At 58.5% G+C, this 27,584-nt stretch overlaps 5 protein-coding genes across 6 annotated transcripts in view; 2 read left to right on the top strand and 3 right to left on the bottom strand.

Annotated features, from left to right (window-relative positions):
- Window positions 1–5,244, bottom strand: part of LOC134161726 (collagen alpha-1(I) chain-like) — a 9,204-nt gene extending 3,960 nt beyond the window's left edge. Inside the window, exons 1-8 of the mRNA XM_062614851.1 lie at window positions 5,094–5,244; window positions 4,373–4,492; window positions 2,487–4,244; window positions 2,291–2,403; window positions 2,063–2,121; window positions 1,798–1,955; window positions 1,549–1,705; window positions 1,287–1,478 (exon numbers count right to left, since the gene is read on the bottom strand). Of these exons, the coding sequence (XP_062470835.1) occupies window positions 1,287–1,478; window positions 1,549–1,705; window positions 1,798–1,955; window positions 2,063–2,121; window positions 2,291–2,403; window positions 2,487–4,244; window positions 4,373–4,492; window positions 5,094–5,133 (2,597 nt within the window). The 5' untranslated portion in view covers window positions 5,134–5,244. The remainder of the gene's footprint in view (window positions 1–1,286; window positions 1,479–1,548; window positions 1,706–1,797; window positions 1,956–2,062; window positions 2,122–2,290; window positions 2,404–2,486; window positions 4,245–4,372; window positions 4,493–5,093) is intronic.
- A 1,175-nt stretch (window positions 5,245–6,419) lies between these two features.
- NDUFAB1 (NADH:ubiquinone oxidoreductase subunit AB1) lies at window positions 6,420–8,928 on the bottom strand. Its single transcript, XM_062614747.1, has 5 exons — window positions 8,760–8,928; window positions 8,569–8,688; window positions 8,410–8,497; window positions 7,250–7,361; window positions 6,420–6,588 (listed from the first exon to the last, which is right to left on the bottom strand). The coding sequence occupies exons 1-4, from the start codon at window positions 8,889–8,891 to the stop codon at window positions 7,270–7,272; spliced, it is 432 nt and encodes a 143-aa protein (XP_062470731.1). The 5' UTR covers window positions 8,892–8,928; the 3' UTR covers window positions 6,420–6,588; window positions 7,250–7,269.
- Window positions 8,929–9,075: 147 nt separating this feature from the next.
- Window positions 9,076–17,810, bottom strand: PALB2 (partner and localizer of BRCA2). 2 transcript variants are annotated; one of them, XM_062614745.1, is made up of 12 exons: window positions 17,715–17,810; window positions 17,579–17,638; window positions 17,398–17,473; window positions 14,448–17,110; window positions 13,812–13,895; window positions 13,008–13,169; window positions 12,441–12,526; window positions 12,012–12,173; window positions 11,732–11,848; window positions 11,275–11,362; window positions 10,163–10,311; window positions 9,076–9,425 (listed from the first exon to the last, which is right to left on the bottom strand). In XM_062614745.1, the coding sequence occupies exons 1-12, from the start codon at window positions 17,763–17,765 to the stop codon at window positions 9,182–9,184; spliced, it is 3,942 nt and encodes a 1,313-aa protein (XP_062470729.1). In that variant the 5' UTR covers window positions 17,766–17,810; the 3' UTR covers window positions 9,076–9,181. The 2 variants fall into 2 exon arrangements, with proteins under 2 accessions (XP_062470729.1, XP_062470728.1); XM_062614744.1 differs by having other exon boundaries at window positions 9,264–9,425; window positions 10,159–10,311.
- DCTN5 (dynactin subunit 5) lies at window positions 17,749–21,642 on the top strand. The gene is made up of 6 exons (XM_062614746.1): window positions 17,749–17,923; window positions 18,055–18,123; window positions 18,698–18,816; window positions 19,251–19,362; window positions 19,578–19,680; window positions 20,273–21,642. Exons 1-6 carry the CDS (start codon window positions 17,876–17,878, stop codon window positions 20,368–20,370), a joined length of 549 nt encoding a protein of 182 aa, XP_062470730.1. The 5' UTR covers window positions 17,749–17,875; the 3' UTR covers window positions 20,371–21,642.
- A 979-nt stretch (window positions 21,643–22,621) lies between these two features.
- Window positions 22,622–27,567, top strand: PLK1 (polo like kinase 1). Its single transcript, XM_062614743.1, has 10 exons — window positions 22,622–23,037; window positions 23,160–23,328; window positions 23,433–23,577; window positions 23,998–24,091; window positions 24,487–24,706; window positions 24,993–25,151; window positions 25,249–25,326; window positions 25,787–25,941; window positions 26,355–26,537; window positions 26,857–27,567. The coding sequence occupies exons 1-10, from the start codon at window positions 22,630–22,632 to the stop codon at window positions 27,061–27,063; spliced, it is 1,818 nt and encodes a 605-aa protein (XP_062470727.1). The 5' UTR covers window positions 22,622–22,629; the 3' UTR covers window positions 27,064–27,567.
- The last annotated feature ends 17 nt before the right edge of the window (window positions 27,568–27,584 follow it).

Genomic DNA, 27,584 nt, shown 5'->3' with positions numbered 1-27,584 from the left:
CTCTGAATCTCTTCTCTGCCCAACCTGTGGCTGTGCCTGGGATTGCTCCCACCCAGGTGTAGGACCTTGCACTTGGCATGGTTAAACTCCATGAGGTTGGCATCAGCCCACCTCACAAGCGTGTCGAGGTCCCTCTGGATGGCATTCCTTCCCTCCAGGGTATCAACCGAACCACACATCTTGGTGTCACTGGCAAACTTGCTGAGGGCGCGCTCAATCCCACTGTCCATGTCAGCGATGAAGATGTGGAACAAGAGCGGTCCCAACCCCAATCCCTGAGGGACACCACTCGTTACTGGTCTCCAGCCGGACACTGAGCCACTGACCTCTTTGCATGCAGCCATCTATAGACATGCACACATACATGCACACATGCACACATACATGCACACATACACGCATTCACACATATGTACAGGCACACATGTACGCACATATACACGTGCATGCACACACACACATGCACACATGCACACATATACACACATGCACACACATATACACACATGCACACACACATGCACACGCACACACACATGTGCCCATGGGCACACAGGACCCCAGTGACCACACTGGGAGCGCAGAGCACAAGTTTCCACCCAGATGCTGCAGCCCAGGGCAGGACCCGGCCCCGTGCCCAGGGTGGGGATGGGGCCCATGACAGTGCTCAACATCTGGCCACAGCCCCACAGCTGTCGGGTGGTTCCTCAGAGCAATCCCTGCGGTGCATTACGAACCGGGGAGGGCAGCGGGGCCAGGACAGGGGCTGAGCCCTGCTCCCCCCATGGCTGGTGAGGGATGGGGGCCCTGGGACCCTGTGCCTGGGGCTCAGCAGCACCGCTTGTGCATCTCCATCACGGTGCGTGTGCAGGGCACAGCCTGCAGCACTGCAGCCACCACCCACCCAGCCCTGCGGCCCTGGCTCCCCATTCCTGCCTCCACGCTTCATGGGGCTGTGGGGAGCATCCTTGGCACCCGCACCGCTGGCACAGCCACACACAGACACCCACACCCAGCGCGGGGCTCCACAGGGCACAGGGACCAGCCGCTGCTGACCCTGCACCTCCCACCCACTGCTATCAGCCACAGGGGAGTTTGTCTGGGCAGAGCTCAGCCGGAGCCCACCCTGCATCCCTGCATCCCGCTGAGCTGCGGCTCTCCCTGACCCCGCATGAGGCTGGAGCTGCTGCCCATTGCCCCCAGCACCCCAGGGAGGGATTGGAGCAGCAGCTCCACAGCAGCAGCTCCCTCCAGGGCCACCCCAGACCCCATCCCTCTCATCCCACCTGCTGCGGGTCTGGTCAGCCCTGGCCTCCATCAGCAGCACTTTGAACCTGCGCACGGCGACGGCGGCGATGACGGCGCCCAGGAGGAGGATGCTGAGCAGGACGCCCGCGGCCATGCCCAGCAGGCTCTGCTGCGTCACCCGGTGATCACAGCGCAGCCCCATGAACCAGAAGTCACTGCCCACGGGGCACCTGCACCAAGAGGGGATCAGGGCTGGGGGGCAGCACCAGCACCCCCAGCATGGTCTCGGGGGGCACTCACTGGCAGAGGGGGCCACGGTCCCGCGGGTGAGCGCAGATGCCATGGTTCTTGCAGTAGTCGCGGTGGCAGAGGGACGTGCACGTGGCGTTCCCATCCGCACCGGGCACGCAGGCGAAGCCAGGCTGGCACATGAACAGTGCAGCGCAGGGATCCAGCTCTGCAGGAGCAGGGTTTGACCACGCCAGGGTCCGACCATGGCAACACAGAGCCAGGCCAGGCCCGAGCCCACCCCGCAGCCCCTGCACTCACCCAGAGCCGTGTGGCGCAGGATGGATGCGGTGCCCATCGCCAGCCCCGGCCGAGCGCTGCCGGAGCCCAGCGCGGTGCTGAGCATCGCGCCCAGCCCCGGCACCCGCACGCGCTCCGCCGTGAACAGCGCCTCGTACTCCAGCACCACGGTGCCCTCCCTGCGGGGAGCCCAGCGCGACACACGGGGTCATCACCAGCGCATCCCACCAGCGCCACGGCACCGTGCGCCATGTGCCCCCATGGCAGGGGCTGCACCACCACGCACCTGACCCGCGTCACCTCCAGCCGCAGGAAGCCGGGCAGGGGTGCGAAGAGTGGTGTGACCTGTGCGGGAGCATTGAGCGTGGGGCAGGAGCATTGAGCGTGGGGCAGGAGCATTGAGCGTGGGGCAGGAGCATTGAGCGTGGGGCAGGAGCATTGAGCGTGGGGCAGGAGCATTGAGCACCGTGTGGGGCGGCCCCGGCACAGCCCCACGGCCCCGTTCTGCTCTCACCGTCCGGTTGAAGCTGTGCAGCAGCGCCTGGTGCTCACGGGACGCGGGGTCCTGCAGCGTGGGGCTGAACCCCATGTCCAGCACCAGCTCACAGGGGACGCGCAGGACGGAGACTGCGGGGGGAGAGATGGGGACAGGGTGACACAGACCCACTCCTCTTCCTGTGCCCCTGTGGGGGGTCCAGCCCCACACCCACCTCTCAGCAGCGGCCGTTGATCCTCCACAATGAACACCTGGGGGGCTCTGCCCGTCACAGCCGGTGGCGCTCGGGGGGTGTCAGCATCCGGATGTCCTCTGGGGTCACTCGATGGCTGGACCAGGTCTGGGTCCCCTGCAGCCGTGGGGGACCCGGGGCCCCCACTGTGGCCCAGGGTTCCCGGGGAGTCGCTGGGCTGCTGCAGGGGCCCTGGCGTCACGGTGGGCAGATGAGTCACCCCCACCGCATCCCTCTGCAGCACAGCAGCACTGGGCTCTGGTGCCATGGTCCCCACATCCCTGAGCAGTGCTGGGCTGGCAGTGGTGGTGGTTGTGATGGTGACGGTGACAGTGGTGGTGGTGATGCTGATAGCAGTGGTTGATCCCAGGGAAGTCTCAGGCTGGGATGGAGCCAGCGTCTGCGTGGTCCCAGAGGCTGAGGGGGGGTCCAGGCTGCCCGGCTCCCAGCTCAGTGGGGCAGTCACTGCCCAGGGCCCGGCATCACTCCCCTCCACCGTGTCCCCCCCCAGGACCTGAGGTGTCTCTGTAGCATCCCCACCAAAGCTGGCGTGGGGCAGCCAGAGCCCTGGGGCTGGGGGGGTGCCCGCTGTGGGGCTGAGCCCCAGGACACCCCAGCGGGTCCCTGGAGAGGGCAGCGGGGTTGTGGGCACAGCAGAGCTGCCGGCGGGGGCAGCCGATGGGGCTGGAGGTGCTCGGGGGTGACCCGGACTGGGGAACAGCCCCCGGCTCTGCACCGCTCTGCCCGGGGCCATGGGAGTGAGGGGCAGCCCCGGGGGCCGGGTCTGGTGCAGGGGGACGCGGCCGTGCCCAGCGGGACCCTCCGTGTCGGGTGCCCCTGAGAGCGCTGCAGTCGGGTCCAGGGGTGCCCCCGGGCCGGGCGATGTCACCCCTGGGGTGCCGCGGCTGGCGGGGCCGGGCAGACCCGGGCCGGTGCCTGCAGCGGGCAGCGAGGCCGGGCCCGTCCCCGCGGCTGCGCTGGACACGGGGTCATCAGCGCCCAGCGGCGGCAGAGAGGGGCGCGGGGCAGCGCCGGGCCCCTGCCATGAGACATCCATCACTGGCGGCGGGTGGGAGGCAGAGCCCCGGCCCCCGGGCAGCCCCGGTGCCCCTCCCGGGGTCCCGGTGGGGGTCAGCAGCCTCTGCGCCCCCCCCGAGAAGGGCGATGTCCCGCCGGTCCCCGGCTCTGGGCTGTCGGTGGCCACCGCGATGCTCGGCCCGGGGTCACCCAGCGGGACGGTGGCACCCGCGTCCTCCCCCATCGCCAGCTCAGGGGGTGAGGGCCTGCGTGAGCCCCCCTGGCTCTGCACGAGAGCTGTGCCCGTGGGGCTCCATCCCGGCAGGGCGCCGGGGGACCCCCCCTGCCCCTCGGCAGAGCTGGGCACCATTGTAGGGGATGGTGAACGCGAGCGTGCCCCCGGTGCGGCCGTGGCACCTTCAGACACGGCGTTTCCTACAGGGTGAGTCCCGGGGGGGTGCCCGGTGCCAGGAGCCGAGTTGGGTTCCTCAGCTCCCGGGGCCCCTGCACTGCTCCCCCCTGGGCTCTCGCTGCCCGCGGGGAGCCGGGGGGCGGCTGCTCCGTCCCTGCCTGCCCAGGGGCCTGCGGGGCTCCGCCGGGGGCCGGGGGTCTCGGCGGCCCCGGTGGGGGTCCCAGAGAACGGCAGCAGCTCAGCCCCTGTCCGCAGCAGCCCCACGGCCTCCGGTGTCGGTGCCTGCCCCACCTCAGCTCCTCGCTCCGGATCTATGGGCAGAGGCGAAAGTGGGGGGACACTGGGCAGGGCTGAGCCATGGGCAGCGCCCCACAGCAGCCAGCTCGGCATCAACACACATGGGCAGCTCATGGCGCTACAGACCAAGGGTTCACGGTACCTGTGGGGCAGCCCGCCCCCGTCGCGGTGCCCGGGTGGGTGCAGGAGACGGCAGTGACGGGTGTGGGGCCCATCTCGGTGGTCAGACAGGGGCAGAGCCGTGCACAGCATCCCACGATCACTGAGGACAGAGGGGAAGGAGTGGTGAGCAGCGGTGCCGGACGTCGGGCATCAGCACCGGGACCCAGGAGCTGCAGGTGTGGGCAGGGGGGTCCGAGCCTCCCTCCGTACCCACGGGCACAGGTGAAGGGAATGCTCCAGAACAACCCAAGCCCAGCTGGAAGCCCCCGCCCTCATCTCAAGGACCCAAACCGGGTCCTGCCGCACCGGCCCCGCTGCCCTGCGCCTGGAGCGCCCGCTCTGCCCTGACCCACACCAGAGCCGAGCCCCCACGTGCCGGCGAGGGCCGGGGCCGGGGCCAGGGCAGGCGCTGCCCGGGCAGGGCGCTGGGTCCCGGCACCGACGGGAGCGGTGGGGCTGGGGTCACCCTGAGCCTCCGGCACCGCCTCGCCGGGGCTCCCGCTGCTCCCGCACCCCGGCTGTCACCCGCTGCCCGCCGGCACCCCCGGATCAGCCCCCCCCGGTGCCGCCCCGGTGCAGCCGCGGAGCTCAGACCCCCCCCGAGCCGCTGCCGGTACCGGCCCCACCTCGCACCCCCCAACCGCGGCCGCCCCCACCCCGAGCCGGGCATCCCCCCCCACCCCGAGGAACCCGGCGCTCACCTGCGGCGGCCAAGAGCGGCGGGAGCCGGAGCCGCTCCATGGCGCTGCCGAAGCGGCCGCAGGAAGCCCCCGCCCGTCCCCGCTGCGGAGGGGCGGAGGCGCCGGCAGCCGCAGCCCCCGGCCCGGGCCCGCCCCACCGCCCCCGCCCGGCTCCGTGCGCGGGTCCCGCCGGGACCGGCCCCGGGGGAGCTGTTACCGCGGGAGCTGCCCCGGGGCAAAGGCTCCTGCGGGCGCCGAGGGCTTCACAGCCCTTCCCTGAGAGGGTGCTGAGGCGCTGGCACAGGGTGCCCAGAGAAGCTGTGGCTGCCCCATCCCTGGCAGTGCTCAAGGCCAGGTTGGACACGGGGGCTTGGAGCAAGCTGCTCCAGTGGAAGGGGTCCCTGCCCGTGGCAGGGGTTGGAGGAGCTTTAAGGTGCCTTCAACCCAAACCAGGCTGGGATTCCATGAATCACCCAGGGCACCACCACCAACAGAACCAGCACTGGCTCACCTGGGCACAAAGGGATGGCTCCGCAGCCACCATCACTCCCATCTCCAAGCAGGACTGGGGAAAACCACCATGGATGCGGTGTCCAAAACTCCCCCGGACTCCGGCTGCAGCCTGCTCAGGAGAGGCGTCAGGATGCATTTGGGTGAAGGAGCAACGGAGCAGCCTCCACCAGCACCGGCCTCGCACACAGTGAAAGCGAAACCCTGTGCCTGAGGTCCCTCGGCCGGGTGAGGAAGCAGGGAACACCCGGGGCACGCTCAGGCCCCACGTGCAGTGGACACGGGGCCATGTCCCGCCCTGCACCCCCTCCATGGCCAAGGGACTCGGCCCCAGCAGCGCTCACTTGGCTGCAGCGCCTCTGACACATCAGTGCTTCTTGGCACAGAGAGAGAATTGTGCACGGTCCAGAAATAACTTGTTCCTGCCTCGGGAGAGGTTTAAAGCGAGCAGCCCGTGCCGGGCTCACAGGGACACGGGAGGGATTGTGTTGTTGAGCAGCAGGAAACCCCTCTCCCCTTTATCTCCCACCAAACACCACTTGTTTTTACCGGGATGAAATGCACTGCGCAGGCAGAAGGTGAGTTAGTGGGAAGAGCTGACAACGTTAGCAGGGAGGCCCAGAGCTCTGCACCACGGCACCAGCCCCTTTCACACACACACGAACAGCACAAGCTCCTTGGGAGACAGAATCAGAGCCTGTCTGAGCTTCAAGTGCTCCCCCAGTGCTCAGCTGATGGTGCCTTCACCCCCTAACACACACACATGGATGTCCCTCACCCACCACTACCCAGTGAACACAGTGGCAGGGTGGGATGGCAACGCCAGCAGCACACCCCTGGTCTTGTGTATTTATTCCTTTTTTTCCTCGTTTTTAAAGGATAACAGATTGAGACAGATTTAAATACAACGTCCAAGTACAAGGTTCGGATGAAAGCAGCAGCAGCATGGCCTGTGCGTACACGTTCCTGTGCTGCCCCCAGCCCGGTTCTGGCCATGAGACAGCTCCTGGGGAAGGAAGAAAAATCACGTATTTAGTATTCCATCAAGGAAGACCCACTGGTCAGGCAGAGACCACTCAAGCTGGACACCAAAAGCAAGCTGTGAGCCCACAGGGCGTTTGAATGGCCAGGATCTTGCCTTGGCTCCAAGGGAAGGGGCACAGATCCTTGCAGAGCGGAGCTGACCCGGAGGGAGCCGCAGGACCAGCAGGAAGGTGGCCCCATCTGCTGCCACGCTGGCCCCGGGCCAGCAGCTCATTTCCCCTCACTTCCCCGGCAGCACCTCAGGGCAGGGGCTCCACTCACCCCTTCCTGCCCGTTTCCTTCCCAGCAGGAAATGCCGGGAGCTGTCACAGCATGTCTGGAGGTGCCCTCCAACCCTGCCCCATTAAAACCAGGGACTTCCACAACCAGAGTCAAACCCCATTGACAGAAAGAGCTGTGGATAATCGAGTGCTTCAGGTGCCCCACAACTCTCCACATCCTCTCTCCAGCAGCAGACACCACAGGGAAACCACCTCTGCTTTCCCCTGCCAGCTCCCTCCCAACCCCTGCCTGCCCCATGGCCCCACAGCACTGTCCCCTCACCCAGCCTCCCCTCACAGGCGTCACACACTGCCCTGTGCCCACTGCTGCTACCCGAGACACAGGAGCACGATTCCACTTACTCAGCTCTCGAGAACTGGTTTTATTCATAAACATCCTTCTTATCTGCAATGTAATCTACAATCTCCTGTGGACACATTAACTTCTCGGCGTCTCCATCGGGGATTTCAAATCCTGGAATGAAAGTGCACATACTTAACTGGGATCAGCGGAAGCGGGAGCAAGGTTAAAGGAAGCCGGGACAGCGCGGCCAGGGACACACAGCAGGGCCAGAGCCAGCACAGGGCTGGGATTCCCGCTGAGCTTTGCCCTGCTCAGCACCATTGCTGGGGCAGGGAGAGGCTGAGGAGGCAGCGAGTGCCCCTCACACCTTGCTGGAGCCACCACCACCTTCACCAGAGGGGATGCTCCCGGTAACACCGGGCACATCCAGGCATGAAGCTCCTTGGTCAGAGTCTGCTGCCGAGTGCCCCAACAGCCACTGGCTCATGCAGGGCCACAGCTGGGGAGAGGGAGCATGAGGGCTCAGAACCACTCAGAACCACATCCCATGAAAAGCACCTTCTCTTCCCAGCCTTCACTGCTACAGCATCCAATGGTACACAAGGGAATTCAACACAGAGCAACAGCAACTGCTCTGGAAGCAAAACAACGTCTGCCCAGGCTTAGAGAACAACCAAACCCCAGGATGTCTGTGACCCGGTGTGACAAATTAGGCAGAATGTCTGAGCTTTACATGAAAGCACAAAGAAGTCCAAAATGAAGTGAAAAGCAACTTGGAATATACATTGATAAGGCAAAATCACCTTTTTTCCCCAGTAACATCAAGTACTGAGGGTAAAAATCCAACCTGGTGAGGAAAACCTGGGGTCAGCTGTGATTTCCCAGGGGGAGCCAAGACCAGCTCTGGGATCAGCCCCTGTGCTGTCCCCTCCCCATCCCCAGCAATGCGGGGAAGGTGCCCAGGGGCTGTGGGGAGAAGAGCAGCCGGAGCTGCCAAGGACCGAGCTCAGCAGCAGATGGACAGATGGGGAGACACCTCCCCTGAGGCTGCTGGTGCCAGCAGTGACCAGCTCCCGTTCTGACCCAGAACCACTCCATTTCCTCTGAGTTACAGCATGGAAAAGCCACCGCTGCTGCCCACAGAGGAGCGGCAGTGCCCGTGTGCTGCAGCTGCACCAAGGGATCAGCCGTAAGCACCGTGTGCCCAGCTCGCACTTACCGAACTCATCCTCCATGGCCATGATGATCTCCACTTGGTCCAAGCTGTCCAAGCCCAGGTCCTTCATGAAGTGGGACTCTACTGTGAGCTACGGGGAGAACAACCCTGGGTCAGCTGCCTGCGGCCGTGCCCGCGCTCCGCCCCCGGGCCCCCACTCGCCTTCTCGGGGTCGATCTTGTCGTACAGCTTGAGGACGTAGAGGACGCGCTCCTTGATGTCGTCCAGGGTGAGGGGGGGCAGCTCGGAGTACCGGCGGCAGGGCGGCAGCGCCCGCGGCACCTGCAAGACACCGGCACCGGGCAGCGGGGGCAGCGCCGGCCGCCCCCCGCCCCGCCCGGCCCGGGCCTTACCTGCGGCAGCGGCAGCAGCGCGGGCGGGGCCGTTGGGGCCCGCGGGAGGCAGCGGGAGAGCGAGCGGAGCGCGGCGGGGCCCGCCCGGGGCAGCAGGCGGCGGGCGCAGGCCGAGAGGACACGGGCCGCCATGGTGACCTGTTCCCAGCGTGCACCGCGCCGCTCCCGGCACACGGAGAGCCGCGCCGCGGCGGGGAGGGGCGGGCCCACACGGGTGCTCCCCGCGGCGGCGGCCGCGCCCCCTGGCGGCCCGGAGGACCAGCCGGTACGGCTCGGCGCGGCGCGGCGCGGCGCAGCAGCAGACACGAGTCCGGTCTAAAGCCAAGTGGTTTAATGGCACCGCACACACCCGGGCGCACGCGCAGCCACACGCGACCCCCGGTACCGGTGGAGCTGAACCGGAGGCTCCCCGCAGTGCTGCGTCAGGCCGCCCCAGGCTGAGGCTGCCGGTACCGGTAGAGGCAGACGGTGCCGTCCTGCTGCCCGGCCAGCAGGCAGGCACCGGTGCAGGCATCAGTGATGGCCCAGCGGGTCAGTGCCCAGCTCCCCGCCGGTCCCGGGGGCAGCAGGGCCGTGCACCGGCCCAGGAGCAGGTCCCACACAGCCACGGCACCCGACGTCAGCACGGCTGCGGCCAAGGCACCCCTCACGTCACCCTCCAGGTACCTGGGGACACAGACACAAGGGTCACGCGTCTGCAAAAGCACCAGCACATCACTTCTGAAACCAGCCAGCGTCCCAGCTACAAATGAACAGGGACACAGGAAAGCCAGGCTGCGGGATGGGTCACATCTGAGAACAAAGGATGTCAATGCAACCCTCCCCCAGCCCCAGAACACGCTCAAAAACCACTCAAGGTTTGGACCCGCTGGTGTCTGAGCACATCACCACAGCATCTCATAATGGTTTAAACAGCCTCTTTCCAAAAGGAAGGGAAGAGGAGGAAAAGGTCACCCGGATGCACACAGCTGCTTAGCATAAATGAAGGTGGCAAAGCCTCTGTAACAGCACAGCTCTGTGACAGCTCAAAGGTTTGGAACATCTCCTTTGAAGGCATTTTCTCAGGGGGTTCCCCTGTGAGCCCAGTTCCAGCATTCCCAAAGTGACTGGTGCAGGGAAGATGAAAGCACAAGCACACAGAAGCCTCATTGCAGAGCCCCAGGAGCACAGCCCCTCGCTGTGAGCCCAGGGTCAGCACAGAGGCTGGCGCAGGAAGCAGGCAGGAAACAGCCAACACCCTCACCCTGCTCCAGCCCCTGGAGCACATCCAAGGGCACAACGGATGCAGCCCCTTATCACCGGCAAGATGGCAAATGGATCCCTGCCAGCAGCACTGCCCAGCCCATGGAGAGATCCCCCCAAACCACCACAAAGGGCTCCGGGAGCAGAGCCCTGGTACCTGCCTTCCCGTGTGCCCGGGCGGGAGGGAGGAGGCCATCACCCCCCTGCTCCTGGCTGTGCTGGGGTTGAACACCACCACACGGAACGCTGGGTTTCCACAGGACTCGCTCTCTTTGGCGTGTGGATGGCTCAAAACCACAAACAGGAGGCCCTGATGCACAGAGGGAAAATACATCATTAAAAACAACAGCAGGAGGGGAAAAAAACTCGGAGAATTTTCCAACAATTAATTGCTGCATTCTCTCTATAATCAAAGCCCCGTGGACATTGATGCATTATTTGTACTGAATAAAACAGGAATGCTTTACTTTCCTTATCAAGTCAGATAAAACCCAAAGCAGCTGCTGACTGATAAGGGCTGATGCAATGCAGGAGAATGACAGCTCAGTGACCTGGAGGATTTATGCGCTGATCTTCCTGTCTGAAAAAGCTAAGCTTGCTGTAGGATGTAATTTCTGGGCCTCATTTTAATCCCTAAAAGCTTACAATTTAACAAGAATTCCATGCAAAGCAGCACAGCTGAAACCTGCAGCTCTCAGAACAGCCACAGGCCAGCATGGAACACCCTGGGACAGGTATTCCGAGGAAGTCTCCAAAGAGTATGGCTCAAACCACCATTATTGGACAATTCTTGTTCAAAAGGTTAAATGCCCACTGAAAACAAATCCTTGATCAACCACAAAAATCCATCAAGAAGCACAGCACAGGGGGAAGAAAGTGGGAAAGAATCATCAGTATGAAGCTTGGGGTTAAACAGTTAATGCCCTCGGGGTGCATATAGATAATAATCACACTGATTTTCTGAGAACAGCAGTTACCCAAGTGTGGAATGGAAGAGATGTGCCAAGCACCAGGGCTGAACAACAGCTCTTCTGCTTTCCCCCTGCAAGGTGCTGCTACGTTGGAATGTCTTTTGATGCAACACTCTCATTTTACCAGTACACAGAAGAAAGCCAGGAATTCAAGGCAGCCAATGGGGCTTACTTCTCCTGGTTAACCCATCTGCCTTGCAAATACCTTCAGAATATCTAAATAGGGCTGGTATTTCAATCCACTTTAGAAACTCCAATCCCTCAGTTGGTCAGTGCAGCATTGCCATATTTCATGTACGTACAGAGTCGGAATAGGCTCGATGGCAGATGGAAGCTGGGTAGGAATAACCAATGTGCATCTTCTTCAGGAGCTGGCCTGTTTTCAGATTCCTGCAGCCGGGGAACAGACAAATTCTGAGTGCATTTCCATCCTCTACATATTATTTCCTAATCACAGTTAGGAAAACACCACTATATAAGATGGACAGAGCTTTGGTTCCACATAAACCAAACTAAGACATGAGACCACAGGAAGAAACGTAATGAATACGGTGCAAAAGCAAGTGGAGTTACAGCTGCACAGTTCATTCACCACCTACTGCACTGCACACAAGTTCAAGTGCCAGACCACAGGCCTGCTGACAACTGCTATTTCACAGGCAAAGCAGCAACCAACCAACACCCCTACACTATCCTGCAGCCAACTGTCATCACACACAGCAGTGAGCTAAACCAGTTAACAGCAAAGGAATCACTGACCAAATGACAATGCTGTTCACTGCAGTGGTGCCAACCAGGGCGTCCCTCATTCCTTCCACTTCAGCAAAAGCTGAAACAGTCTCTTCAGGAGGCATCAGAGTCTGTCCATCCCTGCTCCTGAACAGCAGATTAACAAGTGAGAAGGGGCAGTCAAAATAGCATGTGTTCTGTGCTCAGCACATCTCCAGAAAGAAGAGGAACCCAACAATCTTCTACACCCGAGACGTATCCTCACTCCTCCTCCACCAGCCCCACAGAGCACCCCAAACCCAGCACTCACCTTCCTGTCTCTGAAAAAGACACTATTTCCACGTGCTGCTCTTGCAGAGCCCTACTGTTGCTGACCAGCCTCCTGTCCTTCAGCCCGAGAACAGCTTTTATGGTTCCAGTTCTCACTAGTGATTGCTTGAATGAGTCAGTCTCAGATGAATAAAGCAGGAGCCTAAATTAAGAGAAAGTCACACCTCATGAGAAGGAGAAGCAGAACTCAAACATGCCACAGCATATAAAAATGAGCACGTTTAAACACCTCTAGGGATGGATAAGCAGCTCTTTATAGCTGGTTTATAGAAACCTCTTCCATTTTCCAAGTGTTGAAGCAACTGAGAAAGTGACACATTAGTAAGGGATCATTTCTGCTGCCACACCAGAGGAGAGTTAAGCTGTGGCTATTCAGGGTGCAAAGGGCGGTAAGAAATAAATACAAAACCTTATTTCTCCAATCTCCAGGTCTCCCAGTGCTACACACATGAGATTGCAGGAGTCTGGCAGAGGAACGATCTGTATTACAGGAATCTAGGACAGCAAAGCAAGGATTCAGTGTCACCCACAATGTCCCTTTGACTTCAATGCCATTTTCTAGAGTGATTCATTAAAATGACACAGAGCAGAGCTGATTTTCCCTTCTGAGGAAGCACACTTAGATTAATAGCTGAACTCTGGACTGTTTGCCTGATTAAACAACCTCTGTTGATGTAAGTGACAAAAAGCATCTCCAGGGAGTGTAAGGGGAAAGCGCATGAGCCAGTGGCTGAAGTGCAGCCACCATTCAGTACAAGAGCCAAACTCCAGCAGATAACACGGGACCATACAAGCTACTGGCCTCCTCCATCAGCACTGCAAATCATTCTCCTCTGCTGCTAAGTGGAATGAACAAATTTATGCCACCTAATGAACTTCCCCTGAACCCAACAGTACAAGCTCCTTGTTTCCTGGGAACTAACATGTGGAACAAGAAAGTTGCCCTGAACTCTAGAAATAAGGACTGTGTTGGTACCTCTCCGAGCTGCCAAGTGTAGACCTTTTCCCAGTGGTCAGGCCCCAGGGGTTTCCAGAGGGAGACAGAGCTCTCACAGGCTGTCACCACACAGAGCTCTCTGCAGCCAGCTGCTTCCCACCACATGGTGCTCACATCCACGGCGCAGGAACTCAGACAATCCTGCCCAAAAGAAAACAGGGCTGGTTTTCTTCTGCCAGACGTGGTTATCTCACCTGGAGGGACAGCCTGAGGACAATGCTTCACGTGCAGTGTGGGGAGAGTTTGAGGCTGAAACTTTACGCTTACGATGTTTAATTTTGAACAAAGTGCCAGTGAGGCACCCAGGAGAATGCGCTTGGTGGGTTTCATCCTCAGAGCAAATACATCGCCTCACTTCACAAAAGTCACTTGTCATTTGAAAAGACAGGGACCCAGCAGAGGCCTGAGCTCGGACAGGACTTACAGGGTTAGTTAGTGCCCAAAAGGCAACAGGAGGCTATTGGAGCCACAGGGCAGGCAACAGGGGTACAAAGGCTGAGACCATCTTACCTTGGGCCAAAACAAAATGCAGCAGCTGTTCCTTAAGGCACTTGCATGTGTTTAGAATTCATTATTCAGACACAAACACTGAAATCATCAGTCAGAAGGAGCTGGAGAGCAATCTAACCCCTCAGCAGGCTTTACCATGAGACACAGCTGATCAAATTAGACAGCAATCTACTTTGTGCACCTACCCATTCTGCAGGTTTTATTTCAGTTTTGTTAAGCTCACTATCACAGAGCTGCCACTGACTCAGTAACAATTATCTGATGTTATCCCACCTTCAGCTTGGATAGAAGCTGCAAGCTCTCTTCTCTCAGGCCATCCGGCAGTACTGGAATCAACTGTTCTGCTACAGCTTTGTCCTGCACAGACAAGTAAAGAATGAAGATAATTCAACTGTGAAATTAGATTCAGCACCTGCAAGAGTGAGGCAGAAGTGTGAATTCACTCTGCTGCTGGAGAGCCAAGGGAGAAGCACGTCTTTTTGTACTTGCATGTCTTTGAAAACTCAGAAATCCAAGACAAGTTATTTCCAGGCTTCACCTGAAAATTATCTACCATCACTTTGCATCTCAGCCTCCAGAGACAAGTCATTCTCTCAGTACCCATCCCACATACAAGCCATTTCATCTCCTTTACCAAACACTAGCTGAAAATGTTCCTTGAGGTGGACACCACTTTGTGGGTACCAGAAACTTTGTTCAAATCAAGCAGGACGTTAAAGAATTTGCTCTTGAGGCCAAAAGACCTTAGGCAACAGATGAGACCCAAACATGCAGTAAGTCAGCTGAAAGACAGCATGCAGGGCTAGCAGCAAACAGGTCTTTCCCCTGAAGCCAGGTCAGGTTCCTGGAAAGGGGATTTGCCCACAAACCCACTGGATTAGCACCATGGGCAAAGGCCCAGCTTGTTACCTGCTCAGGAGAAGCTCTGCCGGATCCCTGCTGTTTGCCCTCTGAGTGCTGGTGCTTCTCCGAGGCCTCAGCCTCCTCACATTTATTACTGGGACCTCTTTCCGCTTCTACAGGAAACGCTGTACCTTGTTCTTCCTCTTGCTCAGCAGATCCTGCACCATAATGGTCCGAGTGCAGTGGAATGGCAGAGTCTTTGCATCCCCCATCCTGCACACCCCGTGCAGATGCTCCGTAGGAGGGATGCAGGCTGGGAGGGACGGGAGGTGTGTCGGGGGACACCTCACTGTGCACTGAGGGTAACGCAGCCGGGGTTGCACCCACAACAGGGAACACACATGAGGAAATCTGGGACCCCGGCTGAGTGGGAGCAGCAGCCAAGACAGTCCCCACAGGAGTAAGGAGCAATTCGTGGGTGGAAAGCTCCTTCTTGGAAGCTGGGCTTTCTGCGTGAGGTGACTTGGGCAGCCCAGTTTTGAAAGGTGAAATCAAATCACTTCTGAGACATCTTTCTTCTGGAGTCATTTGTGCATCCTTTGTGTCCTCTGCAGCCACTCCGTCTCCAAACACACTCGGAACGAAAACTTCCAAGTCATTCACAGGGGAAGATTTTAGCTTCTCATGTTTTAGTAGTCCAAACTCCTCATCAGGTAAGTGGAAGTCCCTGATACCCAGCCTGGGGGCCAGCCACTGGAGGCTGCGGAAGGAGAAGAGAGAGCCACAAGTATCGAGGTCCACAGCAGGGAGGCCAAGAGGAGCAAGACCCTCAGGACCTTTTGCCATGTGCCCTCCTGCTCTCTGCCTCGCAGCACAACGCAGAGAGCGGCGCAGGGGGAAGTTAATCACCGGGAGCAGCTCAGCCCTGCAGGCTTCGGGTACCTGCTCCTTCCCCACAGGCTCTGCTGGCTCTCCATCAGCCTGGCACACAGGGAAGCTGGCTTCCAGGTCTCCTGTGTGGATGGGAGAAGCTCCATTCCCCAGGTGCAGAGAATCACTGTCCTGAAGTAGACTTTGAGGCTGTTCTAACAGAGTCTTAAGGCACTTGTCAAGCACTGGGCTCCCCACTGGAGCAGGATCCACACTCCTCGCCTGTACAGCACCAGCCCCTCCTGTCTCTGTAGCCCCAAGAGCTGCAGCAGCAGAGAACCTTCTCTCCTCTGAAGGTGGCTTTTCCAGACCCCCATCACAGTTTCCCTTTTGGCTCTGACACTCATCTGACAGCAGACTGCTGCCTTCCCTCGCCACTACGAGATCCAGGCTCTCGATGAGCTCTGGTGACACCAGACGCACAGGGGGGTTGCTGGCAGACTTTCTTCTTCCCTTCTGCTTCCTCTGTGATTGTCTCCGATCTCGCCCTGTGCTAGTGATACTGCTCTGGGAAACGGATCCAAGGGAAGTGCTGCTACCACTGGAGGCAGGAAGAGATCTCTGAGGACTACCTGTATTCGCTGGATCATTTTCTGCCCCAAGGCAAGGGAATGGCACTATCCCTGACACCAAATCATTTTCAGCTCTTTCTTGGGAGGGCTGATCCGAATTTACATCTCTGAGCTTGCACTTACTTCGCTGACCCTTCTTGTTCCTGCCCAGCTGGCTGAGGATGACAGCGTCGAGGTCCACCTTCCTCTGGCAGCTGGACATGCGCCGAGTTGTTCTGACATAGTATTCAACTGGGAAGAGAAGCCCTTCAACCACCGTGCACGAGCTCAGGGTGCTTCCAGGGGCTGCCACGTTTTCCAGAGGAGAAAGTCTTGACTGAGTTTCAAGCTGTTGGTTCTCCAGCAGTTCTTCAACACCGTCCAGAGCAAGATCTGCTGGAAAGGGATCTAAGCTACCAGCATCACTCTGATTCCCCTCGTGGCTTTTGCTCTCGTTAGTTACAGTCTTATTTCCATCAGGAGACAATGCCTCATTTTCTGACATTAAATCCAAGAGCCTACGTAATTCCCCCTGATCTTCACACATACTCTCACCAACCGTTTGGCTGATTACACTGGGGGATTCCTTTCCTCCATCAGCACTGATGTCAACTAAAGCAGAGTCTCTGTTCTCTGAACACGGCCATGCAGGCTCAGGGTTGTCAGATGAGGGCACAGCACCCGGGGACCTGGGCTGCCAGACACTGCTGCTGTCCTGCAGTACACATGGGAAGAGCTCAGGTGCTCCTGGAGGGACAGAGTCTTGTGTGACTCCTGACACTGCACTGGGAGGAGTGAAACCATTCTCTTCTCTCTGTGCAAGTGCTGGTCCTGCTGTTCTCGGAGCCGTTTCCTCAGTGGCTGAGGCACTGCTTTGCCTGAAGACTGGAGACTGCAGCTCCCGTGTGCTGACAATTCGATTTGTCACCGTTTCACCAGTGCTGCTGAGAGGCACATCACGCACTGATCCCCCCGACACCCGAGCCTTCACCCGTCTCCTCAGCCTCAGCAGGCTTCTGGAGCTTTGGTGTTTGTTCTCCTCAGGGCTAGGCCTGGCAATTCCAGCACACAGCATTTCCTGACTAGCCTGCATGCCTTCTGCCTGTGAGCTGCCCTGCAGGCCCCTCTCGGGAACATGTCTGAATGCACCAGATGTTTGCTCCTGTGTGCCAAGCCCGGAGCAGGGTTTAGTCTGTAACTGTGAGGTTTCATGTTTGTCAGCACTAGGAGGTTCTGTATCTCTAGAACCTGTGGGAAAGAATGTCATACACGTAAAGTACTCCCAGCAAAGCCCCATCCCAGCAGGACATCACACGGTAAAGCTAGAAGACGTTTTTGGGAGCAAAGGACTGGGATCTGGTGCAGAGGGAGAAGATGGCAGGGACCATCATGTGGGTCTGGGGGCAGCGGAGCTGGGGCCCGCCCCGCAGGGCAGGCTGCAGTGGCCGGTCCGGGCTGTCCCGGGTTGTCCCTGGCCCCGGCCCCGGAGGGGGCACTGGGCCTCGCCGCAGCTCCCGCCGCCCGCCGGCTCCTACCTGCGGGGCTCGGCGCCCGCCGGCCTCCTTCCGCGTCCCGGCCGTGGCTCCTGGCTCGCTCTGCTCGCCGCGCCCGCTGCACACACACACACACACACAACACCGGCGGGGCTGCGACCGGGCTCCTGCCACCGTGCCCGCGCCCGGCCCGGCCCGGCCCGGCCAGTCCCATCCCGCTCACCCGCAGCCGGCTCACGGTCTCGCTGTACTCCCTCCGCAGCAGCGCCAGCTTCTCCCGCAGCTGCAACACACAACGCACCGGGCTGGCACCGGGCCCGCACCGGGCTCACACCGCCGCCCCGGCCCCGTTCCGGTACCTGCTCCCTCTGCGAGCCGCTGAGGGCCCCGCCGCCCGCCGGCTCCTCCATGGCCGCCGCGCCGGGCCCTGCGTGCCCATGGCAACCGCGCCGGAAGCGCCGGGGGCGGGCGGACGTGATGCGCAGGAAGCCGGGAGCGGCCGTGCGGAAGCGGAGCCGCCATGGAGCTGAGCGAGATGCTCTACAACAAGTCCGAGTACATCGAGACGGTGCGGGCGGGGCGGGCGCGGGACGGGAACGGGAGCAGCGGGGAACCGAGGGCTGAGCCGGGCTCGCCGGGGCCTGGCAGCGGTACCGGGGTCCGGAGGCGGCCGCACTCACCCGACCCTTCTCCCCGCAGGCGTCCGGCAACAAGGTGAGCCGTCAGTCCGTGCTGTGCGGCAGCCAGAACATCGTCCTCAACGGCAAGGTAGGCACCGGGAGCGGGCTGCCGCGTCCCCACCGCACCGGGGTTCATCCGCCTGCAGCTCGGCCGGGCAGGCCGCGGGCTCCCTGTCGGTGCTGCTGCGCTGAGCTGAGCTGAGCACCCCGCGGTACCGGGCTCTGCTCGGCACTGACCAGGCTGGGCAGAGCTTTGGGTGATGGGTTCTAGTGTGAGATGTCCCTGTCCATGCAGGGGGGTTGAACTGGACGATGTTAAGGTCTTTTCCAACCCAAACCATTCTGTGATTAACCCTTAGAGCTTAAAGGAGTGACATCCAGAGATGAGGTGGTTTGCCCAGACACACAGTATGCAGGTTGCAGATAAATTTCTGGAGTCAGTTTAGAGTTTGGGGAACATAAAATGGCTGCTGGGGTTGGTCTGTATTGAACTGAGACCTTCAGCCTCCTTTCTTTGCTTTGGTGTCACTTTTCTTTTGCCTGAAAGAGTTGTCTGTAAGGTAATGGAAACTCTCTGGAGCGGCCGGACCTCTGCGTGAGCCTGTGCAGTAACTGGTATCATGCGTAGGAACTGGAGCTCATTTGTGTCTTCTCTTTTGCAGACAATAGTTATGAACGACTGCATCATCCGCGGTGACCTGGCGAACGTCCGGGTTGGGAGACACTGCGTGGTGAAAAGCCGCAGCGTCATCAGGCCGCCCTTCAAGAAGTTCAGCAAAGGGTAAGAGGTCCCTTTTCTTTGGGGAGACTGAGCTTAAGATCCATGGGCTGAAAAGGCTGCACTGGCTCGGCTGAGGTCTGTGTTTGGAGGGCAGTGTGCCTGTTGCAGCAGTCCACACAAATACATCCCTCTAAACCTGCGTTTTCTACAGTGTTCCAGCTCTGCCTTGAGGGTTTGCATTCCTTCAGCCCATAATATGGAAATATATGGGACATGTTCAAATAGCAAAGTGAATAACGTTTGTGTATGCACAGCCTGTGCCTGTTGCTCATTCAGGACATCCTTTGGGAAGAGATGAGAAAGGTCATTCTGTCTTCAGCAGCACCTCTGCCTCTGGCAATCCAGCGGGAGACAGGAGACTCCACAGTGTGATTTGGGGTCTCACAGTGTCACAGATCAGTCTGTCTGTTCTACAAATACCTTTCCTCTTGCAGGGTGGCTTTTTTCCCTCTCCACATTGGTGATCATGTCTTCATAGAAGAGGACTGTGTGGTCAATGCAGCCCAGATCGGCTCCTATGTCCACATAGGCAAGAACTGTGTCATTGTGAGTGCCATTTCCCAGTCTTCTCCTTAAGCTCTGGAATACTGAGGCTTTGTAAGCACAGCTTCCTTCCACAACCTCCTCTTCCCTCCACACTTCTGCTTTCCTTTATATAGAATGCTTTTAGCAGCTAAACTTGTGGAAGTTTAGGTACCTCCTCAGTCATAAGCAAAGCAAAGAGTGTTTTAAGCATAAACTTGCCCTAATCTCTGTTCTAGGGCCGCAGGTGCGTTTTGAAAGACTGCTGCAAAATCTTAGACAACACAGTCCTACCTCCTGAAACAGTCGTCCCACCGTTCACAGTGTTCTCGGGCTGCCCAGGTACGCTCCCTCCAGCTTTACTTGCACAGAAGTGTGGATAATGTGGATGTTCTTGTTTTAAATGGAGATTGCTGTGATGGATTTGCCCATTAGCCTTTAGTGCCTGGAAATGAAGATATGGGGCACTTGAACTGAAAAATAACAATCGTAACTTATTCTCCTCCTCCCATGGTTTCTGATTTTGCAGGAGGTTCAGTGGTTCAGACTGTAAGAAGACCACTGGCTCCTTATTCCTATGTTAGTAGGGAGGGAGTTATGTTAAAGTGCTGTTAGTTTAGTTCAGTTCCTGCCCATCGGCCTGTCTGTGCTGGAGACCTCGCTGTACAAATTGCACACTCCATCATTTGTTTTCTGGTGGTGCTTTGTGGGGACCAGTGGGAGCTGTAAGGACCCAGCTGGGCAGCCTGTCTGCCCTGGGGGTACAGTGTGAACAACCATACTGAGTAGCTCCACTTCAGAGATGAGCCCTTTGCTGTTCCATTTGTACTTACCTACAACTCAATCCAAGTGGCTGATTGAATGTCGAATACAAACTTACTTTCTGCTTTCTCCTGCAAGAACACTGATGCTCACACTCTTGTTCTTCTTGCAGGGCTCTTCTCTGGGGAACTCCCGGAATGTACCCAGGAGCTCATGATTGATGTTACAAAGAGCTATTACCAGAAGTTCCTGCCACTCACACAGGTCTAGTAGCCCATTTCATGTCTCAGAGCAGTAGAGGCACTTGGGAGAGTTCTGGGTGCAGGGAGGGGGTTGTTCAGTGAGACCAGGCCTCGGCCCTCACTGTTCTGAGCACTCTGTGAGTGTTCCTCAGCGCTGACGGTCTGGCCAAGCAGCCCTTCCTGAAAGCTGCTGTATCTTGTGGTTTAACCTTTGTGTGCTCATTTGGGTGTCATTCATTCCATGTTGTCTGAATCGTGCCAGTTGGGAAAGCTGATACAGCTCGCTTTGGGGTAGCATCTCCTCACTGCAGCTGGGGAACAAGGCTAGAAGCAGCGTGCATCCTCGAGCAGAAGGACTGTGTGGGTGATGGGTGTGTTGGGACAGTTCCTTACAAGGCTCACAGATCCAGTGCTTTCCATTGCCAGAATAGGTGCTGCTCTATAGGGCTGTGAGTTGAGGTGGATGCCCTCTGCCTTTTTTCCCCCTGAACTGAGATTCATTGTTCATTACGTGGGCACTGGCTTTAGGACTTCTGGCTGACATTGAAACCTGTCTCTCCATGCCCTGCCTGACAGGACAGTTCATAGCTTTTAGCTCTTGAAGCTCTCACCTGTCACACAGGGTTGTCATTCATGTGGCCAGTGCATGCTCTACTTCCTGAGCATTGCAGACCATAAAGAGCCAAAGGGCTTTGGGAAGAGGATTCACTCCATGTCACTCCCAGAGCTCAGCACAGCAGAAATAGGGTAATTAAAAGCAGGAAGCAAAGGTGGGTGAGAGAATGCTGCAACTGTCCCCATTTATTTCCCAGTGTGTATATTTGCAGGAAGCTCTTTGATGCTTTTCTGCATCATTAAACCTAAGGGGGAGATTCAGACTTCCTGGAAAGAGTGCACATTCCATCCTTGACACTGAACAGGGCAGGAGTAATTCTTGCTGGGAGCAGCTGATACTGCATGTACGTGACCCAGTACCAGACAACTGACTGAAAATGATGTGCCTGCTCTGGCTGTGTTAGCTAAAGCTTTGCATTGTCCTTCCCTAGGTTTAAAACTGGCCTCCCACATGTTGTAGTTATAGCAGCTGAGGCTGGGATTGTGTTAGTGATGCAGTAGGTGCGTGGCTGCGACATCAGCAGCCCTGAGCCTTCAGCCATTCTTTATAACAAAGTGCTGATACACCTCAAGTAGCCAACAGCTGGACCAGCGTGCAGTAACCATGGTTAAATGTGCAAGCACTGACTGCTCTGTTTGTATTTTTACTATGTGTAAATTAAAGCCTCTTCCGTTGTTCAAGCAATGCAAGGTTGTGACTCTGCAAATCAAACTTCAGACTAGGTGGAGGTTTCTGCTGTTCCCCAGGCACATGAGCTGCAGGCTCTTGTGTTCTGGTTGGTATTGGTTGTTACAGTGCCAGTGTGTTAGAAAGTGAGGTACAGCGTGAACCAGCTGCCTCTGAGCGCGCGGCTTTCACCCACAAATGGTCCCGTGGGGGACTCCTAAATGAGATGTTTACAAGGGCCTGCAGGGACAGGCCAAGGGGAATGGCTTTAACCTGCCCGAGGGGACACTGAGCTGAGCTCTCCGGCAGAAGCTCCTCCCTGTGAGGGTGCTGAGGCGCTGGCACAGGGTGCCCAGAGAAGCTGTGGCTGCCCCATCCCTGGCAGTGTTCAAGGCCAGGTTGGACACAGGGGCTTGGAGCAAGCTGCTCCAGTGGAAGGTGTCCCTGCCCGTGGCAGGGGTTGGAGCTGGAGGAGCTTTGAGCTCCATCAGAAGCTCCCAGAGCAGCACAGAGCCCCGTTAGAAGCTCCCAGAGCAGCGCAGAGCCCCGTTAGAAGCTCCCAGAGCAGCGCAGAGCCCCGTTAGAAGCTCCCAGAGCAGCACAGAGCCCCGTTAGAAGCTCCCAGAGCAGCACAGAGCCCTGCGGGGAGAGGGGGGGCCCCAGAGCGGAGCGGGGCGATCCGATCCGATCCGATCCGATCCCTTCCCTCCTCTTGCCGGGACCCACCCGGGCCCCCTCCCCGGGCCGTTACCACGGGGGCAGCTCGCGTGCCCCGGCCCCACCGCGTGTCCCGCTCTGCCGCTTAACGGCCTTTAAAGCGCAGCGCTCCCATGGTGCCCCGCGCCGCGGCGTGGAGTTTAAATCCTCCGGGCCAATGGGCAGCGGCCGCGGTAACGATCGTGAGCGGTGTTTGAATTGGTCCTGCCCGTTCTGCGCCTGCGCCACCGGCTTCCCCCGGCCGCTCCCGGTGCGCTGCGCTCCCGGCACGGCACGGCACGGCACGGCATGAGTGTGGCGGGCGGCAAGGCGGTGCGGGCCCTGCCCCGGGCAGAACCGGCGCGGCCGGCGGCCAGGGCAGAGCCCGCTCGGAACGGCGGCTCGGCGGCCGCGGCCAGGAGCGAGGTCCCGAAGGTGCTGGTGGACCCGCGGACCCGGCGCAGCTTCGTGCGCGGCAGGTTCCTGGGCAGAGGCGGCTTCGCGCGGTGCTATGAGCTGGCGGAGACCGAGAGCCAGGAGGTGTTCGCGGGGAAGGTGGTGCCCAAGTCGCTGCTGCTCAAGCGGCAGCAGAAGGAGAAGATGTCCATGGAGATCGCCATCCACCGCAGCCTGGCGCACCGGCACGTTGTGGGCTTCCAGGGCTTCTTCGAGGACGATGATTTCGTCTACGTGGTGCTGGAGCTCTGCCGACGCAGGGTGAGGGGCCGGAGGGCGGCAGGACCCGGTGGGTGGGGGGGGATGTGGGTCGGTGTCCCCGGTACTGATTGTCCCCCGGTACTGATTGTCCCCCCGGTGCTGACCGCCCTGTTCCCCCACAGTCGCTGCTGGAGCTGCACAAGCGGCGGAAGGCGCTGAGCGAGCCCGAGGTGCGGTACTACCTGCGCCACATCATCCTGGGCTGCCAGTACCTGCACAACCAGCGCATCATTCACCGCGACCTCAAGCTGGCCAACCTCTTCCTCAGCGATGACATGGAGGTGAAGATCGGTAGGTATCCGTGGTGTGATGCCCTCCCCATGGCTGCCCCCATGGGACCCCACCCCAGGGACCAGCCATCCAGGGCATCTCCAGTCAAACCCTGTCTTCCCCAGGTGACTTTGGCCTGGCCACCAAAGTAGAGTATGATGGCGAGCGCAAGATGACCCTGTGTGGGACCCCCAACTACATTGCTCCAGAGGTGCTGGGCCAGAAGGGGCACAGCTTCGAGGTGGACATCTGGTCCATCGGCTGCATCACGTAAGTCAAGGTTCCTCCTGTACAGCCGTGGGGCGGGCAGTTGGTCCCTGTGGTCCTGCTCCTTTGGCTCCTCCAGGTTTTCGGTCTGAGCAAAAGCTCCTCATTGTGTCCAGAGTGCCTGATGCCAGCAGCACACCCTGTGCTCCACAGGCACTGGTGCCGCTGTGTCTGCACAGCATGGCTGTCGCGAGGCATTTACCGAAAGCCTGTGCTTCCTGTTACAGACCTTTCTCCAGGGGGTGCCAGCTCCCAGCTTCCCTTTGGGCAGCAACCAGGCCCAGTCTGCACCTCTGCATGTCCAATGCTGAGTGTGTTCCCCCTGCTAGGGAAATCCCAGGGTGTGCTTAGGAGAAGGTCACTGCGCACAAGCCCCACAGTGTCTGTTGCAGAGCTGACCCCCTTTCATCTCCAAACACACAGGTACACTCTGCTGGTGGGGAAACCGCCATTTGAAACGCCTTCTCTGAAAGAAACCTACATCCGAATCAAGAAGAACCAATATACTATTCCCAAGGTATGGCCCTTGTGGGTGGGTCTCACCTTGCAGCAGTTCTTGGTCAGCCTTCTGCTGCCCATCCTGTTTCTAGCGCTTAACGGGCTCTCACGTAATGGTGAGCTCCCAGAGTGCTGTGAAAGGGGACGTTTCAGAGCTCCCTGCCCCCCAGTCCAGCAAAAGCCTGAGCCGGGCAGTTGGTGAGTGGGGTTTAACGGATGTGTTCAAGTCCAAGAGTCTTGGGCCAGGTCCCCAGCTCATTCCACTGCTGTGAGTTCTCTTGCTAACGTCAGTTAACTCCAGGCTTTACACGCTGTTGGGAGCAGCGCAGGAGCTCTGCTCCAAGCACAACTTCCCTGGGTTGCGCATCCACTCATGCACGTTGTCCCCTGACCCTTGTCTCTGTGTCCTCTCAGCACATCAACCCTGTAGCTGCTAACCTCATCCAGAAGATGCTGAGGTCCGACCCTGCCACGCGCCCAACAATCGACGAGTTGCTGAATGACGAGTTCTTCACGTCGGGATACATCCCCAGCCGCCTGCCCACCAGCTGCCTCACCATTGCTCCTAGGTTTTCCATTGCTCCCAGTGGGCTTGAACCGGGCGGGCGAAAGCCGCTGACTGAGATCAACAAAGGTAAGTGTGAGCCTCTGGAGGTGGGGCTGGGCTGCAGCAATGTCCAGAACAGTCCATGGGGATGTGGTGATCCCTCGCCCCTTCTCCCCGTTCTTAAGAAAACCTGGAGCATTCCGTGAGCAAGAGAGGTCTCCTCACTCTGCCCAGCATTAAGGCAGGGAGGAAGTGCCAGCAGTAGCTTTAGCTGTGTGCTGTGTGTTGTGTTCTCTATAGCTGGGGTAGGAGGTGCAGCTGGTGCCTATAGGAACCTGGTCACTCATCCAGCGTCTTCTCTTTGCTGGCCCAGGACGAGATGGCCCAGCACTGGAGAGCTTGCCTGACAAGGAAGATGTCGCTGCGCTGCGGGAGCTGGGGGATGGTGTTGACACCCATTTAGCTGACATGTTACAGCAGCTGACTGCAGTCAACCTGGCCAAGCCCTCTGAAAGACTGGTGGTGAGGCAAGGTGGGTAGCTGCTTGCCTTCCTTCAGGCATTGCCTGCTCACTGGGGTGCACAGGGTGCTGTGAAATGTCGCCTAACAAACTCCTTTCCTCTTTGCAGAAGAAGCTGAGGACCCAGCCTGCATTCCCATCTTCTGGGTTAGCAAATGGGTGGACTACTCGGATAAATATGGTTTAGGTAAATGACGTGGGGGCAATGTTTCAGCCTTTTTTAGTGTCTGAAGAAGCTGGGGAAGCTTGGGTTTGGGCATTGCACAGGTCTGGTTCTTTACTCAATAGTGTGTGTGTAAGATTGCTGCCAGAAACGTTACCAAATCATGAGTGAATCCAGAGCAGTGGTCACTGAGCGTTAGCCCTGGCCACCTTAAGGTGGGAGATGGCTGTCATCTGGGTAAGATGGCTGATGAGGGAGCACAGCACCCACTGCAGCAGCTGCAGTTGTTTCTGCAGCAGGGGATGCATAAGGGAGGATGACAAATCCAGAAGACCTCACCAAACAGGAGACTCCTTAGACCTGGCAGGGACTTGGGGGGGTGGCTGTCAGGGAACCCCTGGGTGATACAACCTGCCTTTGTATTCCACACAACCCATGGTCCCATGCGTTTGAAGGTCTAACAGGCAGCTCCCTTTTGCACCAGGTTACCAGCTGTGTGACAACAGCGTTGGAGTTCTCTTCAACGACTCCACTCATCTGATAATGTACAGTGATGGGGACAGCTTGCAGTACATTGAGCAAAAAGGCACCGAGTCCTACTTCACTGTGAGATCCTACCCCTCTGCCCTCAACAAAAAGGTCAGTGCCAGGGGCAGGAGCCTTGCTTGGGGGGCTGATGGTGAGACTGATGCCAGTCTCGCTGGGCTTTGGCAGGGAGAAGCAGCTGTACCTCAGGGTCACCGGTGTTCTGCAGGCTTCCTCCTGGCTGGTAAAACACAGCCTCAAGGGCAGACACCGGCAGCTCTGAGTGTTCATTTCTGGTTGCTGTCCGAGGCTCCTTTATGGGCAGCTTCACAGAAATGAGTGCTTGTATGCACCGAAGTGTCAGCAAAGCAAGGCTCGAGTACCGCAGACTGAGTCAACTTTGAGTATCAGGATTTGCACAAGCTTGTGCAGGGACATCTCAGGCTCTGAGCTGCGCGGAGGCTCTGGGTCTGTGATAGCAGCCCCTGTGCCCCCCTCGGCCCGCTCACAGCCTCTCCCACCCGCAGATAGAGCTATTGAAATACTTCCGGAACTACATGAGCGAGCACTTGCTGAAGGCGGGCGCCAACATCACCCCTCGGGAGGGGGACGAGCTGGCCCGGCTGCCCTACCTCTGCACGTGGTTCCGCACCCGCAGAGCCATCACCCTGCACCTCAGCAACGGCACCGTGCAGATCAACTTCTTCAAGGTGAGGCAGCTGCTCTGCGTTGTCCAGGGCTGCAGCTCCAGCTGCACACAGGGATGGGGGGGCAGGAGGAGGGCATGGCCTGAGCCAGAGCTTTGCCCAGTGAGCTCCTTGCTTCCATCGTGGGTATGTGCACGCCATGCAGACACTCCTTGCTCGTGAGGGGCTGTGTCCAGCAGGAGGGAGGCTGTGCACAGTCTGCTTGGCCGCATTGTTGTGTTCCTCTTTGCTGTAGTTCCTGAATGCTGGGATGCCCCAGCTGCTGTTGCGATAGCCCTCGGGAGCAGAGAGCTCGGGGTGACCGTGTGTTCTCTCCCCGCAGGACCACACCAAGGTCATCTTGTGCCCTCTTATGGCTGCTGTCACGTACATAGATGAGAAACGGGACTTCCGCACGTACAAGCTGAGCCTCATCGAGGAGCACGGGTGCTGCAAGGAGCTGGCCAGCCGGCTCAGCTACGCTCGCACCATGGTGGAGAAGCTCCTCACCTCCAAGTCTGGCTCAGCTGCTGCGAAACCCTCTGTTTAGACCTTGCTCTTGATGGACTCCACATCTGTGCCAAACCATCCCAGCTGTGGATGGGGAGGTCTGGTAGCATCCCTGCTCACACTCCCTCCGCACAGCTGGGCTTCCCCCCCACGTATGGTCTGGTTGCCACAAGGAAGTGCCTGATGCTGTGGGAACAGTGTTGTTCACTCTGGTACCCAAAGGTTTCTTGCTCCCACTTGTAATAGAAAACATTTTTTAACTGCATACCTAGTGGGGTTGTTTTTTAACTTCCCAAAGCTCAAAAACCACCGTCTTTGAGGCTCCTGGGCCTTTTGAGACCAAAGCATGGGGAGAGCAGAACTATCGTGTACGTTATTTGTACACGCCTATGTGGCCTTTGTTCCCTTTTGAGACCTTCAGGTAAGCTATTTAACATGCCCAGGGTGAGACTGAGCAATCAGCCTTTTAAAACAAATTAATCTACATGAAACCTCAACTTTTGTATATTGCAGAACTTGAATAAAGACTGTTCGGTGTACTGTCCAGCCTGGCCTGGCTCC

This window comes from Pezoporus occidentalis, unplaced genomic scaffold (genome assembly GCF_034315485.1).
Source record: "Pezoporus occidentalis ecotype Australia unplaced genomic scaffold, CSIRO_AGI_Poc_V1 ctg178, whole genome shotgun sequence".
NCBI lineage: Eukaryota > Metazoa > Chordata > Aves > Psittaciformes > Psittacidae > Pezoporus > Pezoporus occidentalis.
The sequence above is the reverse complement of the archived record's forward strand: the minus strand, read 5'-3'. Positions and strand labels throughout refer to the sequence as shown.

Excerpts from the sequence above, each read along its gene's own strand:
- NDUFAB1 (XM_062614747.1), bottom strand. The coding sequence starts at position 8,891 with ATGGCGGCCCGTGTCCTCTCGGCCTGCGCCCGCCGCCTGCTGCCCCGG. Across the intron at positions 8,689-8,759 it reads CGCTGCTGCCGCTGCCGCAG|GTGCCGCGGGCGCTGCCGCC; the intron begins GTAAGGCCCGGG and ends GGTGTCTTGCAG. Across the intron at positions 7,362-8,409 it reads GGCCATGGAGGATGAGTTCG|GATTTGAAATCCCCGATGGA; the intron begins GTAAGTGCGAGC and ends CTTTCATTCCAG.
- PALB2 (XM_062614745.1), bottom strand. The coding sequence starts at position 17,765 with ATGGAGGAGCCGGCGGGCGGCGGGGCCCTCAGCGGCTCGCAGAGGGAG. Across the intron at positions 12,527-13,007 it reads ACACTTGGCAGCTCGGAGAG|ATTCCTGTAATACAGATCGT; the intron begins GTACCAACACAG and ends TTGCTGTCCTAG. Across the intron at positions 10,312-11,274 it reads ATCGAGCCTATTCCGACTCT|GGCCTCCTGTTTGTGGTTTT; the intron begins GTACGTACATGA and ends TCTGTGCATCAG.
- DCTN5 (XM_062614746.1), top strand. The coding sequence starts at position 17,876 with ATGGAGCTGAGCGAGATGCTCTACAACAAGTCCGAGTACATCGAGACG. Across the intron at positions 18,124-18,697 it reads ACATCGTCCTCAACGGCAAG|ACAATAGTTATGAACGACTG; the intron begins GTAGGCACCGGG and ends TCTCTTTTGCAG. Across the intron at positions 19,681-20,272 it reads AGTGTTCTCGGGCTGCCCAG|GGCTCTTCTCTGGGGAACTC; the intron begins GTACGCTCCCTC and ends TTCTTCTTGCAG.
- PLK1 (XM_062614743.1), top strand. The coding sequence starts at position 22,630 with ATGAGTGTGGCGGGCGGCAAGGCGGTGCGGGCCCTGCCCCGGGCAGAA. Across the intron at positions 25,942-26,354 it reads CCTCTGCCCTCAACAAAAAG|ATAGAGCTATTGAAATACTT; the intron begins GTCAGTGCCAGG and ends TCCCACCCGCAG. Across the intron at positions 26,538-26,856 it reads TGCAGATCAACTTCTTCAAG|GACCACACCAAGGTCATCTT; the intron begins GTGAGGCAGCTG and ends CTCTCCCCGCAG.